Consider the following 15,944-nt stretch of genomic DNA (forward strand, 5'->3'; position numbering starts at 1 on the left):
ACACAGTAAGCTCATCTTCCTTTTCTTTTTTTTCAATTCAATGTATGAATAGTAGCTTTGTTCATTTTAGTAGATTTTTACATTATCTTTCTTGATCTCTAAGATATGTGCTGAAGAGACCTTCCCAGGAATTTGAAGTGTCTTTCATGACATAATTCATCTGTGAAGTTTAAATTATTCCGCAAAGGTCACATTCTTTTTCAAAACAGTCCCACAGACTGAGATTTGTACTTTCTCTTGGAAGTACCTATTACTGCAAAGATCAATTGCTGCTAAAACTTCAAGCTTGAATGAATTTTTTCTCTATGCCTATACTGGAAAAGGGAAGATTTTGGAAGTTACAGCTTGAATTAAAATACAGGACCAAGCCTATACATTGGACTCTGAACATTCTTCTGGAGGAGGAATTCCTCCCTCTTATTGTAGAATATACAAAATACTGCCAGACTGGATAACTCTTCCACAACAAAAGAACCATTTTTAAATATAGTTGCAATTTCTTGGCAATTTGACGCGTTGCCAGCTTTCTGCCTTAGCATAAAGTCTGACCCTAGATTAGGGCAGGAAAGCTGATTCACTCTTAGAAGGAAAGTGATACCATAACAACAAAACTTAAACTTGCTACGGGTTGCCATTGTACAAAGACACTTTTACATCAAAGCCACAAAAAATGTACTTTGAAGAAGCTTGGCAAAACTGATGTTCATGGTGCATGTCTCTGAGATATTTATAATAGCAGACATACATCTCCAATTGAGTTATTCCCCCAGTAACAAAAAGAAGCAGTGTGAACAAGTTGTTCTATGCAGACCTATTGCTGTGTGGAATTTAAGAGTTTAACCAAAAGGAAATGGAGCTGGCAGACATCTGATACGCAATTAACAAGCAGACATTAGGAATGCTTAAGACATAACTAATAGTGTAGATATGTAATAGGATTAACATTTCATAGTGTAGCACTATTATTAATGTGGATGTGAATGTGCATAGGACTGGACTTAATGATTCATGAATACAGTAAGCTTAATCTCTTTTCAGCCAATTTATTTCATAGTGAAAATAAAGCCTCAACGGTTTGAGGCCATGAGGCATCAAATACAAAATCAGCTATAAACTAGTATAGATGTAATGTCATTCTGTTGATATATGTTCAGGAGGTAAAGGGTTCACAAACATGCATTGTTTAAATGTCCTATGCATAAATCTTGTCTTCAATGGGAGAGAAGAGAACAGAAGATTGGGAGTAATATCTACTGGCTGCTCTACAGGGGTACAGTTTGGGCTCTAGACAGCAATTGAAAAATGGAATCTCCAGAGTTTTAATTCTCTCATAACCCAATAGTCCTTCATATTGATGCACACATGCACATACTCATATGCGTGCACAACCATAAAAATAGCCTGAAGTGCTTCTGAACCTGTGACTCTTGCCAGTTTGACCGCACTCTCTGGGTTGTCCAAGAATTCAGACAAAAACATCAATCAAACGACCCAGCTGTACTGGAATGTGTTCAGCCACCACTCCCACTCTGAGACTTAGAATTTATTTTAGCTACTGTTTTGTATTCTGGGGTTTCACTGCCATTAGTCAGTGGAAATTGTTTGGTTATTCACAGAGTGGAAAATGATAGTATATGTAATTATAATTACAATTTTACATAGAATCATAGAATGGATTGGGTTGGAAGGGACCTTTAAGATCATCTAGTTCCAACCTCCAGCTACGCAGAGATACCTCCCACTAGGCCAGGCTGCTCAAAGCTCCATCCAGCCTGGCCTTGAATGCTCCCAGGGAGGGGTCATGCACAGCCTCTCTGGGCAACCTGTTCCAGTGTCTCACCACCCTCACAATAAAGAACTTCTTCCTGATGTCTAGTTTGAATCTAGCCTCTTCCAGTTTAATAACATTTTCCATCATCCTCTTGCCCATATAAAAAGTCCTTCCCCAGCTTTCCTGTAGGCCCCTTCAGGTACTGGAAGGCCACTGTAAGGTCTCCTTGGACCTTTCTCTTCTCCAGGCTGAAAAGCCCCAGCTCTTGCAGCCTGTCCTCATAGGGAAAGTGCTCCAGCCCTCTGATCATCTTTGTGGCCACATATGTATATTTATGCACACACACACACATATATACAATCTGACTGATGGACAGTTTTCTGCCATTCACAGGGAGTGGAAGTTCATATCTCTGTTAATGTAGGAATTTGCATGTCTAATTCTGTTCATGCCTAATGACCATATGCTCAGAATTGAGCACATCAAAGGAGACCATTGTTGCTCTACGTCGTTCTGAATATAGTTCTATAACAAGATTGTCTACGCTCTGAAGTCAGCTTAAAGCTGCCTGGGGCAACCTCAACAATACTGTTGGTGGATACTGGCACCAGTCCATTAACTGAAATAGCTGTTGTGCCAGTTTACTCCAGCAATGAATCCAGCCCAATAGTTTTGTCTACTTCTATAGCAAAAAAGTTTAAGTACTTTAAAAAATTGAATGTGACACTTTTTTGTAACACTAGCCTGATTTTCCAGTGATCCTTAACTTTGAATGTTCCATAACTAAATTCTTCTCAAAGAAGGGTTCTCCACATACGTAGTTCTGCTGTGACATTTAATTATGCAGTTCCCAAAAGTCTTTGATCAGACTTTGATGATTCTCTCTCATTTTAGTTCATGTCATTGTAAACTGAGGGAAACCCTATTCCCTCCACCCTGTATTTATCTGTATAGGCTCCTGTAAAAATAAAGAGTTGACAAGTTTAAAAGTAAAAGTAGATTAGTCAACACATATTTCCCAAAAGCCATAACAGTATATTCACTTTTACTCCTCTGTTTCAATTCTTTGCAGATGAAGAGCTTTTTTCAGGAATGTATATTGATTTCATGGGGACAGATGCAGCCATTTTTCGGAGCCTGACCAAGCGGAACGCCGTGCGAACTGACCAGCACAACTCCAAGTGGCTGAGTGGTAAGCGGTCTTTATTTTACCAAGGCTTTTCAGGAGTTTCATCGAGATTTTCCTTTGTTCCATTTGAAATAAAGTGCTTATCTTTAAAAGGGCTTTTCTGAATTTAGTGTATGAAGTGTAACTGTGAAAAAATATATTCTATATACATTCTATAGACAATACAGAGCTTTAAAGGACTCAGTGCAGGAGCCAGCCACCTGATTCCTCGTTTTGCATCATGACTAAACTAAGCTGTTCAAGGGGAAATATATGAAAACTTTCAAATAGCAAGTTGTCAGAAAATGTGACTTCTAAGAAAGGGCCTTCACCTCTAGTGCATAAAATGTTGCCGTGTATTAGAAGGTCTCCCTTCACTTTCCATTATATTTTAGCACAGAAAATTGCCAAAAATAAGTGTTCTGCAGGTGCCAACACCAATAGAAGAGGTTGCCTAATAAAGCACTGCAATAAACTAGTGCATAGTCACTTGCATTTCACAATGTGCACATAAGGGAGAATGCTGTTAATAGCCCTAGTGTGTTTTGCCTCTTAAGTGCAGACATGCTTTTCAGAGATCATATACTCACTATTACAGAATTGTATTATTTTTCTCTCTCAGTAGAGCTTGTTTGCACTGTTTTGCATGTACGCTTAACTATGCTTATCAACCTTTGATACTGATTTAAATGCTATTCAAGCTTTCATATATCCTTCTCTCCTTCTCTGCACTCCAGGAGTTATGTTCCTATTACTTATGTATTTTTAAAGCACCTTATATGTTAATTTCCTAATGAGTTTTTTAAAAATTTAGTTTCGCTTTTTGCCTCAATGAATCTTTGCTGTGAAGTGCCTGTGATAGTATACTGATTCTTCCCTCTTCATCTTCTAAGTCTTTGAATTGCTGTAGTAAACTAATACTCTAGCTTCTACATATGAATTACTTTTCTAGAAATCCACTGTAGGATAAAATATGATGCAACAGAAACGTAATGCTGCCAGCTTTAAACTATTTGCCTACTGATATACAATATATACAGACAGGAGGCCAGAGTGTATAGCTTCACCTACCAGAGCAGTACCTCTATATATCGTGCTTCCTTGAAGCAATCAGTATATGTCAAATTGCTTATACTAATGCAGCTTTTGGTTTCATCTCTTTGGTACTCTTTCATTTCAGAGCCTATTTTTGTAGATGCTCATGTTATACCAGATGGCACTGACCCCAATGATGCCAAAATCTACTTCTTCTTCAAAGAGAGACTGACAGACAACAGTGGCAGCACCAAGCAAATTCACTCAATGATTGCAAGAATATGCCCAGTAAGAGCTATTTTATTTGCCAGGTTTTGGGGCAAGCTGCTTCTAAGACACAACATGCTAAATGACTCTAGTTCATTAAAATGATTGAAAGCCCTCTGATTTATTTTCAAAACTGATTTCTGGTTTCTGCTTCCACATTCATAAGAGATGTTACTGAACACATAGCAAGTTTTTACGTATATCTGGTTATATGTATAACGACACAGAAATTGAGAGATTCAAGAATTTGTATATTTCTGACTGGCTTAGAATGGTTACCAATGTTGAATTTCTAAACTTTGAATTTCTATACTTGGTGAGAGTCAGATGCATTTATTGCTTAGGAAAACTAAATTGCAAAACAGCAGTCTTTCATAAATATACAATCAAGCTTATAAATATATTGATTAAACTTTCAAATGTTGCATCCCCCTTTTTCAGTGCCTGCCCTTTCCAAGTTCATGCATTGATATATGGGTGAGCCTAACTTTAAAAATGTGCATAGAAAAATGAAACTCAGGAATTACAGCCACTCCTGTGCAGTAATTAATTTTCAATCACACTACTCTTCATTGTCTCTACTTCCTTTTTCTTATCTGTAATCAACAATGTATGAAAATTGATTGAAACAGCTTTGAGTATCTCTGGTGAACTGGATTTTCTTAATGAGAGCAAAATTACAAATGCACAGTTACTGCTAAACTTTTCATTCCTTCCTTTGGAACAGTTCAGGAAGAAAATTATGACTGTTTGTTTATTCGCCATCTTTCATCTGGATCTTCTTTAGAACTACTTTTTGATGTTGTGCTAAGGTGGGAGGGTGTATTTGGACTCTGCTAATATGGCTTTGGCAGTTTGATGACCCATGTGATCTGTTTTATAATCTCCATTTTCTATATTTTTGTGAAGGAGTCCAAAGGCCTTTTTAGGTATTTTGCAAGACATTTCACGCTATTACAGCTGTATTTGTTATTGTTACTTTTATAATGAAGCCCAGATGATTTTTCAGAGGCCTCAGCCTGTTTAGACTTATACTGAAGTCAGTGGCAGAATCCCAAAGACAATGAAAACAAGTCTGAGCCAGTATACAAATTGCATATTTGTATACTTGTATACAATCATATTCATATATCAACATATTTGGGACAGGCCACATATGCTAGTAAAATGGTGCCAAAAGAAACTCAGTGAAAGACCCCTTATGGGTATCCCCAAAAGTCTGATTACCATCTATACAAACACCAGTGAAACATGCACTGCATTTCAAAGTCACAGATGCCCAACTTCTACATTATCTTTTTTTCATTCTCTTTGGTGACATTGTAATATGCTGTTTGGAAGATGTTACCCAAAGTGTTCACCAGCAGAATGAGGCTGCACAGTATATTTTAGCACCTCCCTATTCCACTGTGTGTTGGAGAGATTCCTGAATAAGCTCTGAACAGGCTAGCTCTGGACCAAGCTATCAGGGCTTGCAACAGTGCAAAGCCAGCTTGAACCATAATAGCCATCATTTCTGAATTTAGGTCAGAGCTCTCACCTCATGGGCCGGGATATCTTAATAGATTATATGGAGCTATTCTGCTGTCAGGAGTAGAAGAAACATCCCTACATACTGTGCTGTTATGACACCAGCAATGATACAATGATCAAATACAATTCCAGATCTATGACTGCAGTTTAGCATGTAGAGTACTGTGAATATTCAGTGAACTATCTATCGATAACAAAGACTTCTCCCTTCTTAAGTATCAGTGAAGTATCAGTGAGTGATACAGATACTCAGAGTCCTCTCCAACCATATATGCACATATCTTCAGCACAGCACCTACTGCCCAACCCTCCCAAGGTTTCAGTCCAGGAAGCCTGCTCAGAAAATTTGATCTTAGTTTTTCAGTATTTAGATGAAGGGATTTGGTTTAGTCCTAGCTATTTTTTATATTGGATGTAACTGTATAAACCTCTATATGACAGGATGAAATTAATCTGAGGAAAATGTGGGAAAACCCAGTAAAATGTTATCTCTGTTGTATTTTATTTTTCCTGAAACATTATTCCTTTTCAGAATGATACAGGTGGTCAGCGTAGTCTTGTGAACAAATGGACTACATTCTTGAAAGCAAGACTGGTGTGCTCAGTAATGGATGAAGATGGAACAGAAACATACTTTGATGAATTAGGTATGACAAGAACATTTTCAAAAGGTTTTATCTAAATCCTGCACGCTATATATACTATTGTACACAGTACTGAAACTCCTGCGGCTCCTTAGTTAATAGAGAGCTGAAGAAGAAGAGACTTGGGGAGGATCTCATCAATTTTCCCACAGGGGTGGCAAAGAGAATGGAGCCAGACTCTTTCAGCAGTGCCAAGTGCCAGAACAAGAAGCAGTGGACACGGACTGAAACACAGGAGTTTCCATTTGAATACCAGAAGCATTTCTTCACTGTGCACGTGACAGAGCACTGGCACAGGTTGTCCAAAGGCTGCAGTCTCCTCCACAGAGATCTTCAAAAGCTGCCTGGATGTGGTCCTGGGCACCATGCTCTGGGTGTCCCTAGTGGACTCACAGGGCCCTACCCATTTCAGCCATGCTGGGATTCTGTGAAAATGTTGACATTGAAATGTTGGCCTTGTAGAAAGCCATGGCAAAAATCCCCTTACCTGAAAATCTACCTTTTTGTCAATCTCTCTTGGTAATTATCAGCTTTCAGAATTTCTCAGCGCTTAGCCTCTAGCCACTGTTTGTTAAGACCTGTGATTTGCAAATCTATTCCTCTTCAACAAGGCAGCAGGAAAATTACTTTCAGTTTTTTGCCTGACAAAATCTTGGAGCATACAGAGTACAAGACAATGTTCTCAGTGTGAGCTCCCAGCACAATCCTGTGGCAGTAAGAATACAGCTGCAGCTGGAAACACAGAAAAATCTGAGAGAGATTTCACATATAAGAATGTAACACTGGCAGTCCTGCATAGTGAAGTCTTTTCTTTTGACATATTGAAAAGAATGTTTAAAAATTTCAAATTTCTAATGAAGGAGCCACATAAATTAATGGAAAGCTGAAGAATGTATTCTCTTATAAATAGCTCAAGCAGTTCAGTTTTTTTTCAGTAAAATAAGCTTAAGAGCTGACTTGATCATAGTTATTAACAACATTTGTATGGAGAAACTCTCAAAGACTAAATTATTTCTAATTTAAATTTAAAAAAAATTATCAAAAGATCAGATGTGGAAGTAAGCAAGTTCAGATCAGTGAGTAGGCACAGTTTTGCACACTAGAGTTAATAAATCTCAACACAAAAGGCTGGCAGGTTTACACCTCTCACTGTCTTTACTGCAGAACCATATGCCATTCCTATGATGTTGAAAATGAGCTAAGGGTAGGGCATCTAGGTTGTGTACAGAATGATAAAACACCTAATTATCCTGCTTTGGATTATATCCTTCTAAGGGAGCTCTTTGTCTTTGACCTGCTGCCACTTAAATATTTGACTACTGCTAAACAACCTGCTGAAATGAGGTCCAGCTGAATGAAATGTGAGACATGGATACTGTGCATATTTGAAAATCTTTGCCTTCTTTCTTCACAATGCTAGATGGTGTGGAGTTAATTTCTAACTCTGCTTCTGCAAAGTTTATACATATGGTCTATTTATATGATAAATACACTTTTTTCCATTCAAGTCTGAAGCAAAACTACCACTGACCTTAGCAGGAATAAAGTCTTAATTTAAATTGGAAAATGAAGTTTTTAGTAGTGTTCAAAAAATGTGTTCTTTTTATCTGTTTTGTTTTTTCAGAGGATGTGTTTCTTTTGGAGACAGATAATCCCAGAACAACGCTTGTGTATGGAATTTTTACAACATCAAGGTAAGTGGTTCTGAACTGACCGACTTTCTGCATGAAAACTGAACAAGATGGTTTGTGGTCAAGACTGTCCTGTACAATGTTGTGTGTCTCCTGTGACCCATATCTGCACACAGGAGTAACAGTCTTAATTAGCAGCATTACCATTACTACAGTGTATATCCTGTGCTGCATGGCCTAAGCTGCTCCCTAACATGGTGACAGCTAGCACTGGGAATGCATTTTTGTGCAGGGCCACTTGTTACTGCGCAGCAGCAGAAGGCTGAAGGACTTCAAAGCAGTGAACTTGTGTAGCATCTGAAAGTGCTTAACACCTCCTGAAGAACAGGCAGCACCCTGAATGATCAAACCTGGAATTCTTACAGGAATTCATACAAATCATTTCCAGTCTCTCAGCTGGCAGACGATCGTACAGATGGCAAGTAATCCGTGTTGGCTTCAATGAGCTGTAAAAAGACAAACTTATATGGTGTTTGGTGACATCCTTGCTGCTTTAAGATACCCGTTATCAGTAGCATACACTTATTTGTCAAGTTTAGAAAGCAGTCAGTGAACTCCCAAGGGCAGTGGAAGCATTAGGTACAGCTCACTATGCTGAAACCCTCCATAAAGACAGATCTAACAAATCTACCATTTCTACATTATTTTACTTTTTTTGCTTTTTTCTTGCCCTCACCACCTACCAGTGGAATAGAGTAGAAATAGTTAGTTCTTATTAATTTCTAATATGCTATCCTGTAATTTTTAGCTGTTATTGCTTATATTCAGGGGGAGGGAGAGAGGACGTAAGTGGGAAAATTACGTTTGTAATTTAATTTCATTTACTTGATCAAATCAGCAGTTTTTAACTCATTCCTAACAATTCCTTTAAAATCAGTTTTCAATTAAATAGCCCTTGCGTGAGAAAAATATTTGATCTTGATAAACTTATTTGCCTTTTTCATGTGAATCCAGAGATCTGCATTCTCAATTGTGTGAATCAGCCAGGAAAATGTGACTTTCTAATACTGACTGGGGAATAAAAAAAATCCATAACTTGTAAACATCTGGTGCTGTCTATATTTTATGATTCCTTCTACACAAAAAGAAAAAATGCTGAGGTTATGTTTAGCAGTAAAACCACACTTATGATTAGGTTGTGGATGTAACGTGCCTGAATTGGAAACTCTTATACCTAATTCTCCTGGAATTCTTGCAGTGGAAGTGAGGTTTGGTGTTGCAGGACCATATAAGGTGACAACAAAGAAAACTTCACTTATTCCTGGCTCTCAAGCTGTTTTTGCGTTCTGCTTAAGCTTTTACACTCATATGCATTTCTGTAGTCATGAACCACGTAGTTTATGGTTTCTTCCTTTTTGTTTGGCTGGAGATATTATGTGTTTCACAGTCAAACACAATCTTCATAATGACTTTTACACCTTATTTTTTCCTTTTTCTTCACCTCTGTAAACCTCCAACTCCTAACAGTAGCAAGAGAGATACATCCCACCAAATAATAACGATTAGTACCATAAACCATATAAAACCATACTGAAGGAAAAAAATAATACAAATTATCTTGGTGACATAATCTGCTGTAAATTTAATGCAAAACATCTGAAATAATTAAAAGCATTTTTTTGAAACATATTAGTGCCTACAAAAATTTCCACAAACGTTATAATTCATCTAGAAGGTTCTTGCTGCTAATACACATATAGCAATGTGGTTTGATAGGTAATCAGTAGCACTTGGTTTGCTTAGACACTATGTAAACGCAGGCTTGAAAATTTCATGTTTTCAGTTTTCTTCTGGAGTGATTTTTTTCCTTCATTGACTGAAAACAGTTACTTAGATTATCACAGAATCACAGAATCTTTGTCCTTCAGTTGATATCAGACATATTTTAGACTGTCTACACCTTACTGGGATAAATATCCCAAGTCTTACATGCAGAGAAAGTAAAAGAAGAGACAATTAATTCACAGCAGTCAGTCCTAGCATTATCATAGGAGTTATTCCTCTGGTGCCTTGCATAGTCAATGTGTGATGGAGGCCATTCAGAGTTTGTGCTGTTTGAGGAGATGTCAGAGCATTGCTGGATCCATAGCGGTGGAAAAAAAGCATGCTCTCTGTTGCATTGCCTTCTACGCTACTAACCCTAACCAGGTCAGGACCAAATTACTGCACGCACACACCAATATGATGAGCAGCAAAATGGCGTTTATTACACGTGAACCCTAGCTTATATACCCCATGTGCTTCATCTATGCCCCTAAAGCATGTGTCATACATCCATCATAGAGCAGGGGAGGTCCTGCCACGTCACATCCTGATGGGGTGCCTTGCAGTTGCCTACTGCAGGTCTCCTCTTACAGGACCCCTCTTTTCTCTTCAGGAAGCTTATATTTCAACTCCCTTTGAGGACTGCGTAGGAGTATAATTCTCTTATAGCCACAACCTGTCTCCATTTTGCTTAGAACAGCTGGCAACTGATTGTAGTGATTTAACAACTTTTAATTGTGCTGGATGTTTTGATTAACATTTTAGCCATGGATTGTGGGAGGCTTACGGTGATCTTGTGGTTAATATATTGATAGGGAGTTCTGGAAATCTCTGCTGAGCTTAGCAGCACAAAGTTTATAAAACTCTTGTCTCACTTAAGTCAGCAATATTTATGCCTCTGATTTAACTGGGGTCACGTTATATTTTTTAATATTCAACATTTGAAAAATTTCTTACTCCTACCACAGAGGTAGTTAAATCCTTCCTTCTCTTTTCAGTTCATGGTTCAAAAAAGTTGCTCAGTCCTAAAGATTAATGGTGTGTATTGGGAACCTAGATTGGTTAATTTATAGTAAATCCATGCTATAGAAGTATTAAATTGTATTATGTTATTTTAGAAGTACCTTTCAGCACTGGAACATACAAAATAATGAAAGATCTACAGAAATGTTGCTAGGCTAAAATGCTAATCTTTTCCTATTGTTTTCCAGCTCCATTTTTAAAGGCTCAGCTGTGTGTGTGTATCATTTATCTGACATCCAGACTGTGTTCAATGGGCCATTTGCACACAAGGAGGGCCCAAACCATCAGCTGATTCCATATCAGGGCAGAATTCCATACCCACGACCTGGCACTGTAAGTACATAATATGTTTATAAAGGCTTGCCAATTACTTCTCTTTGTTTAATACATAAATAGATATTATTTATTCCAGGAGAACAGTCTGTATGTGACTACGGCATTTAGTTACAGTTCAGAACAATTTTATTTGCTTCTCACCTTACCATTCAAATTGTGCAGTATCTGGAAATCTTCCATAAAAAAAAACTGTCATTGTCACGTAAGATATAATCTCTCTTCTTCTTTCTGCTCAAAGATGGTAGGAGTTATTTCACTAAATAGCAGTCAGATGTTATACATGTACATTTTCTGTGCAGGATTTAGCAAAAGATAATTACATAAATAAGCATACAAAGACAGCATTGCGAGTGTGTTCAATGTCTGGATACAAGCTTCTCTTTTTGGACACTATTTTTAATATTTTAGTGCAGTTCTTAGTGGTTGTAAGACTTAGAATTTCGTGTCCCCAGATCTCTAAAATTAGCTAATCAATACATAATATTCCACTATGTTCAAATGCTAGCATTGTTCCATCTTTGCCATTAATTCATACAGCTCTACTCTGATGAGTTCACTGAGGCTTTAAGTTTAAACTCAACATAAATAAAAAATAAATGGCCCATTTAAATAGGAAGTGTTGTGCTCTCGTGATTTCAAAATTTCCTACTGCTTGAAAATATTGCATTTGTATATATTTCCTCAACCACTGCCATGTTATTCTTGGTTCACCAAGAAGGAAGTTCGTTTCATGGAGGCTTACATGGTATTCCAGATGAGCCTGAAGGAATCCAGCAGCACAATGGAAAGGGAGAAAGAAAATTCAGATTTCAATTTGACATAGTGACAAAAATATCTATCCTTTTTCAGTCATGCTGGTGAACTTTTAATTTGAAGATAAATTCTTAACTCACACCAAAAATAAAACTGAAGCAGGGTTCTTTTAAAATGATCATTAGTGTTTTTTCTGATCACTGAATTTTTTCTGCTTCCTCACAATTCAGCTATAGCATAATATTCCAAAAGTGTGTTTTCTACAATGGGACTTCTCTGCTTTTTTTTTCTACACTGTCAAAATATTCTACTTTTTTTACATGCATACTGCAACCCCTGCTTCTCAGATATGTCAAAACCTGTAAAAATCAGGTCATCAAGAGAGAAATTGTATTCTTAGGGTTAGCTGTGAATTTCCAAGCATGCATACTAAGACACATGAACCCTTTTCCTCTGGAACAAATGTTACTGCTACTTCTAGGATGCTAAACTAGACTAGGATGATTTTTTTTATAACATGGAAAATCCTACTTTATAGTTGCCTAGAGAGATATTCATACTAAAACTTTGGACAGAAACTAACGTTTATTATGTTTCAGTACATTGGATAAACAGTGAAAGGGCTTCAGCGAAATTTCTGTAGAATTAAATAGAGCAATACATACATTTGGCCACAATCAATTCTGCAGAATTTGGCTGCTGTTTGCTAAATACCAGTGGTTTCTTATTTCTCCACAAGCAAAACTTACTTATGGAAAAAAGAAACTATATAATTGGCAGCTTCCTACTAAGTTCAGTCATGTTTGAAGATAGTTTCCATTTTTCAGTTTATAGAAATAGTTTTTTTACCTACAGCACGTTGAAGAATATACTGTAAATGAAATAATTCTGTTTCTGTCTGTAATCTTACTACACTGTGATCAACTGTGAACATAATTACTGTGTAACTGAGCCTCTGAATGAAGTGTGGAGGATATAGATTCAATCCCTTCAGGAAAGGGAAAATTTATAGTGTTCTTCAGTAGCATCTTTCATTTGGTATTAGTATATATGGAGAATAGCAATAGAATGAATTGATTAAAGATGGTTTTTTGAGGACTTGCACAGAGTAGTGTTTTAATGTAAGTTTTTAGAGTCAAACATGAGTGAAAAATAGCACAACCATTTTGCAGGAAGTCCAAGACATGAGTCTTTATGATCTCCAAGTCAAGAATGGAAGGAGAACAGGAAGCATCAGAGAAACTCTTCTTTCAGCTGAACTGCATGAGACAAGAAAGTTTAATTTGATCTTCAGGTGAAACAGAGTCCATCTAGACAGGAAACGTTAGCTGGAAGTTTACTACCAAGAAGAATAATCTTGCTATTAACCCCCAGATTTATGAAGACAGTTATTTTATCATCACTTCTTACTAATCACAGCAGATAGCTCCATCCATTTCCTGCAAGATTGGATGGAAGTTCCATGGAAGGAAAAAGGGCAAACGATAACACAGATTAGATTTTATCAGCAGTCTTAGAAAGCCAGCATGTAGAATCATCTGTGATAAGCACCTAACCTAAACTGTCAGGGTAGCTAATTAAGTTCAGAAGAATCAATTGAAGTCAAGCACTTCAGACAGGAAAAGAAACCCATATTTGAGCTGACTTCCAGTTCTTTCTGCTGGAGGTAACTAATGGTGGAGCAGTTTCTTTTAAGCTATTCCTACCAGAGCCAGAAGCTGATTTCAAAACTTGGCATTAGGCTACGGTCCACTTTGTAATCGATTCCTGGCATTGTTTAATGAATAGTTAATAAGGTGAACAAAAGCAGATTTTAGTGGCAGGAGTAGAACTGACACTCCTGCCTGGTGTTTAGAGGGATCCCCTGACATGCAAAGACCCAGATTTTAATGTTTGCTTGCATCAGGTATGCTGGACATATGAGTCATATATCCATGGTGAGTTTCCTAGTTTCTCAAAGTATGATTCATTTTACGTAATCTTAACCATATAAAAGCAGGGTGTCTAGTCTGAATTACTGACTGTAGAGGAAAGCTAGGTAGCTAAGAATAAATGTCTAACTTTGAGACAGCAGAAGTCAGGTGAGGTGACACTATCCCTAAGCTACTAGCTATTTTTGTGTGTGTGGTTTGACTACAAATTCCATCCTAGACCTAAGAACTGTCAAAAGGAAGAAGTTTTCATGAAATGTTTCGTACTGAGCAAACAAAGACTTTCCAACTTGAAAATAATCTCTTGAAATGTTTCTGAATAGCTCCAGTATTCTTAGGAGAGGTCCATATCCCAGCAATCTGACAAGGAGGGAATCTCAGAAAAAGCAGTGAAAACTGAGATATCACTGGCTGAAGTAGTTATGTAAATGAGTGAGTACTTCCAGCACAGTGTACCAGAAACTGACATAGTTCCTGACGTCTTAGAATCATAGAATCATAGAATCTTGTTTTAGGTTCACTCTTAGCGGGCACTTGAACTTTTGAAAACTGCTTTTACTTTCATCTTGAAGTCCAGAATGTCTCAGGGCTCATTACTTTAGTGGTTACTGCATTTAAAGAAGCATCTGGAATACCAATGTATTTCTATGTTTTTTTGTAAAAGATGGGGTAGGTAAGATCCTGTGAATGATCAACTGTCTCAACATATCAGACACCCTATTTTAAACCTATATTACTGCTTTTAAAAAAGAAGATAAATCACAGACATTTTCACTGTCTTACAATCAAAATAATGACTAGAGGGATATTAACCAAATTACATTTGGGTATCAGACTTTACCTTTTATCTTCGTACTAGTTCTATAACAAAACAAATGTATCTTCCCTGTCAATTACTTGGATTTGTTTTTTTTAAAAGCATGTCTGGAAATGTAATGAATGTGGAAATAGGTCCAGAACTATGGAACGTAGCCATCATCCTGGATTTTAATATTGTAAAATTATGTTTGTGTTTGCTTTATCTGAATTGACAGGAGATAAAAGCATAACTATTCAAGTATTTCATGCCAGTTACTGGAATACAATTACTTTCAGTCAGTGTCTGAAGTGTTCTTTTGGGAACTTATTTTGTCAGCTCTCAGTCAATATTTGTAAATGAATTAGAGAGGAAATCTCTCTGAACGATGGTAAGCATTGCTAAGGATTACTGTGCATATTTTGTGCAGTGTCCAGGAGGAGCCTTCACACCCAATATGAGGACAACCAAAGAGTTTCCAGATGATGTTGTGACCTTCATTAGAAATCATCCTTTGATGTATAATCCCATTTACCCAATACATAAGAGGCCATTAATCATCCGGATAGGAACAGACTACAAGTATACAAAGATTGCTGTGGACCGAGTGAATGCTGCTGATGGAAGATACCATGTCTTGTTTCTTGGAACAGGTAAGGCAAAATTAGCAGTAATTGTTTTCATCCATTGCTTTATAATTTGCATTTATAATATATGCTTACTTAAACATATTTAGTATTTACAGAAGTGTTTACAGAAATACATAAATTGTGTTTGTTTGTTTCACTTTCTGTTTATTTTTGTTTCCTTTGAATCTTAACTATGTGCAAGAGATATAATGTGCCAACATGAATTTTATCAGAGACATAAATCAACTCTAGGATATTTTCTATTTGATCTAAATTAGAATTCTTGTCTTGACTACAGTTTATCATCAGTGTGATTCCATATTAGAATTTGATTCTCTCTAATGTGCAGAAATTCCAAAATCTGACTATGAATGGCTTTGTGTACTCTCATCACCTTTATTTAATATATAGAGAAACTACATTTGAAGAAAAAGACAATCTGATGTTAGAGGACATTAAATGCAGAAATCACATAAAAAACTGAAAATATCTAAATACTTAGCAAAGAAAGATAAATGATTGGATTCTTACTAGCAGTGGATACAGAGAATTTTATCTAAGCATTCTAAAATAATTTCTAATATGACCTACATTTTGGTTTTA

The 15,944-nt window shown here is 36.9% G+C and overlaps 1 protein-coding gene across 2 annotated transcripts in view; it reads left to right on the forward strand.

Moving 5' to 3' along the window:
• Positions 1-15,944, forward strand: part of SEMA3C (semaphorin 3C) — a 121,252-nt gene that overhangs the window by 83,635 nt on the left and 21,673 nt on the right. For both annotated transcript variants that reach the window (XM_042872764.1, XM_042872765.1), the window contains exons 7-12: positions 2,844-2,963; positions 4,120-4,262; positions 6,307-6,421; positions 8,043-8,112; positions 11,085-11,229; positions 15,143-15,365. In XM_042872764.1, coding sequence (XP_042728698.1) covers positions 2,844-2,963; positions 4,120-4,262; positions 6,307-6,421; positions 8,043-8,112; positions 11,085-11,229; positions 15,143-15,365 — 816 coding nt within the window. The remainder of the gene's footprint in view (positions 1-2,843; positions 2,964-4,119; positions 4,263-6,306; positions 6,422-8,042; positions 8,113-11,084; positions 11,230-15,142; positions 15,366-15,944) is intronic.

Source organism: Lagopus leucura, unplaced genomic scaffold (assembly GCF_019238085.1).
Source record: "Lagopus leucura isolate 7727_CA_CO unplaced genomic scaffold, USGS_WTPT01 Super-Scaffold_100008, whole genome shotgun sequence".
Classification (NCBI taxonomy): Eukaryota; Metazoa; Chordata; class Aves; order Galliformes; family Phasianidae; genus Lagopus; species Lagopus leucura.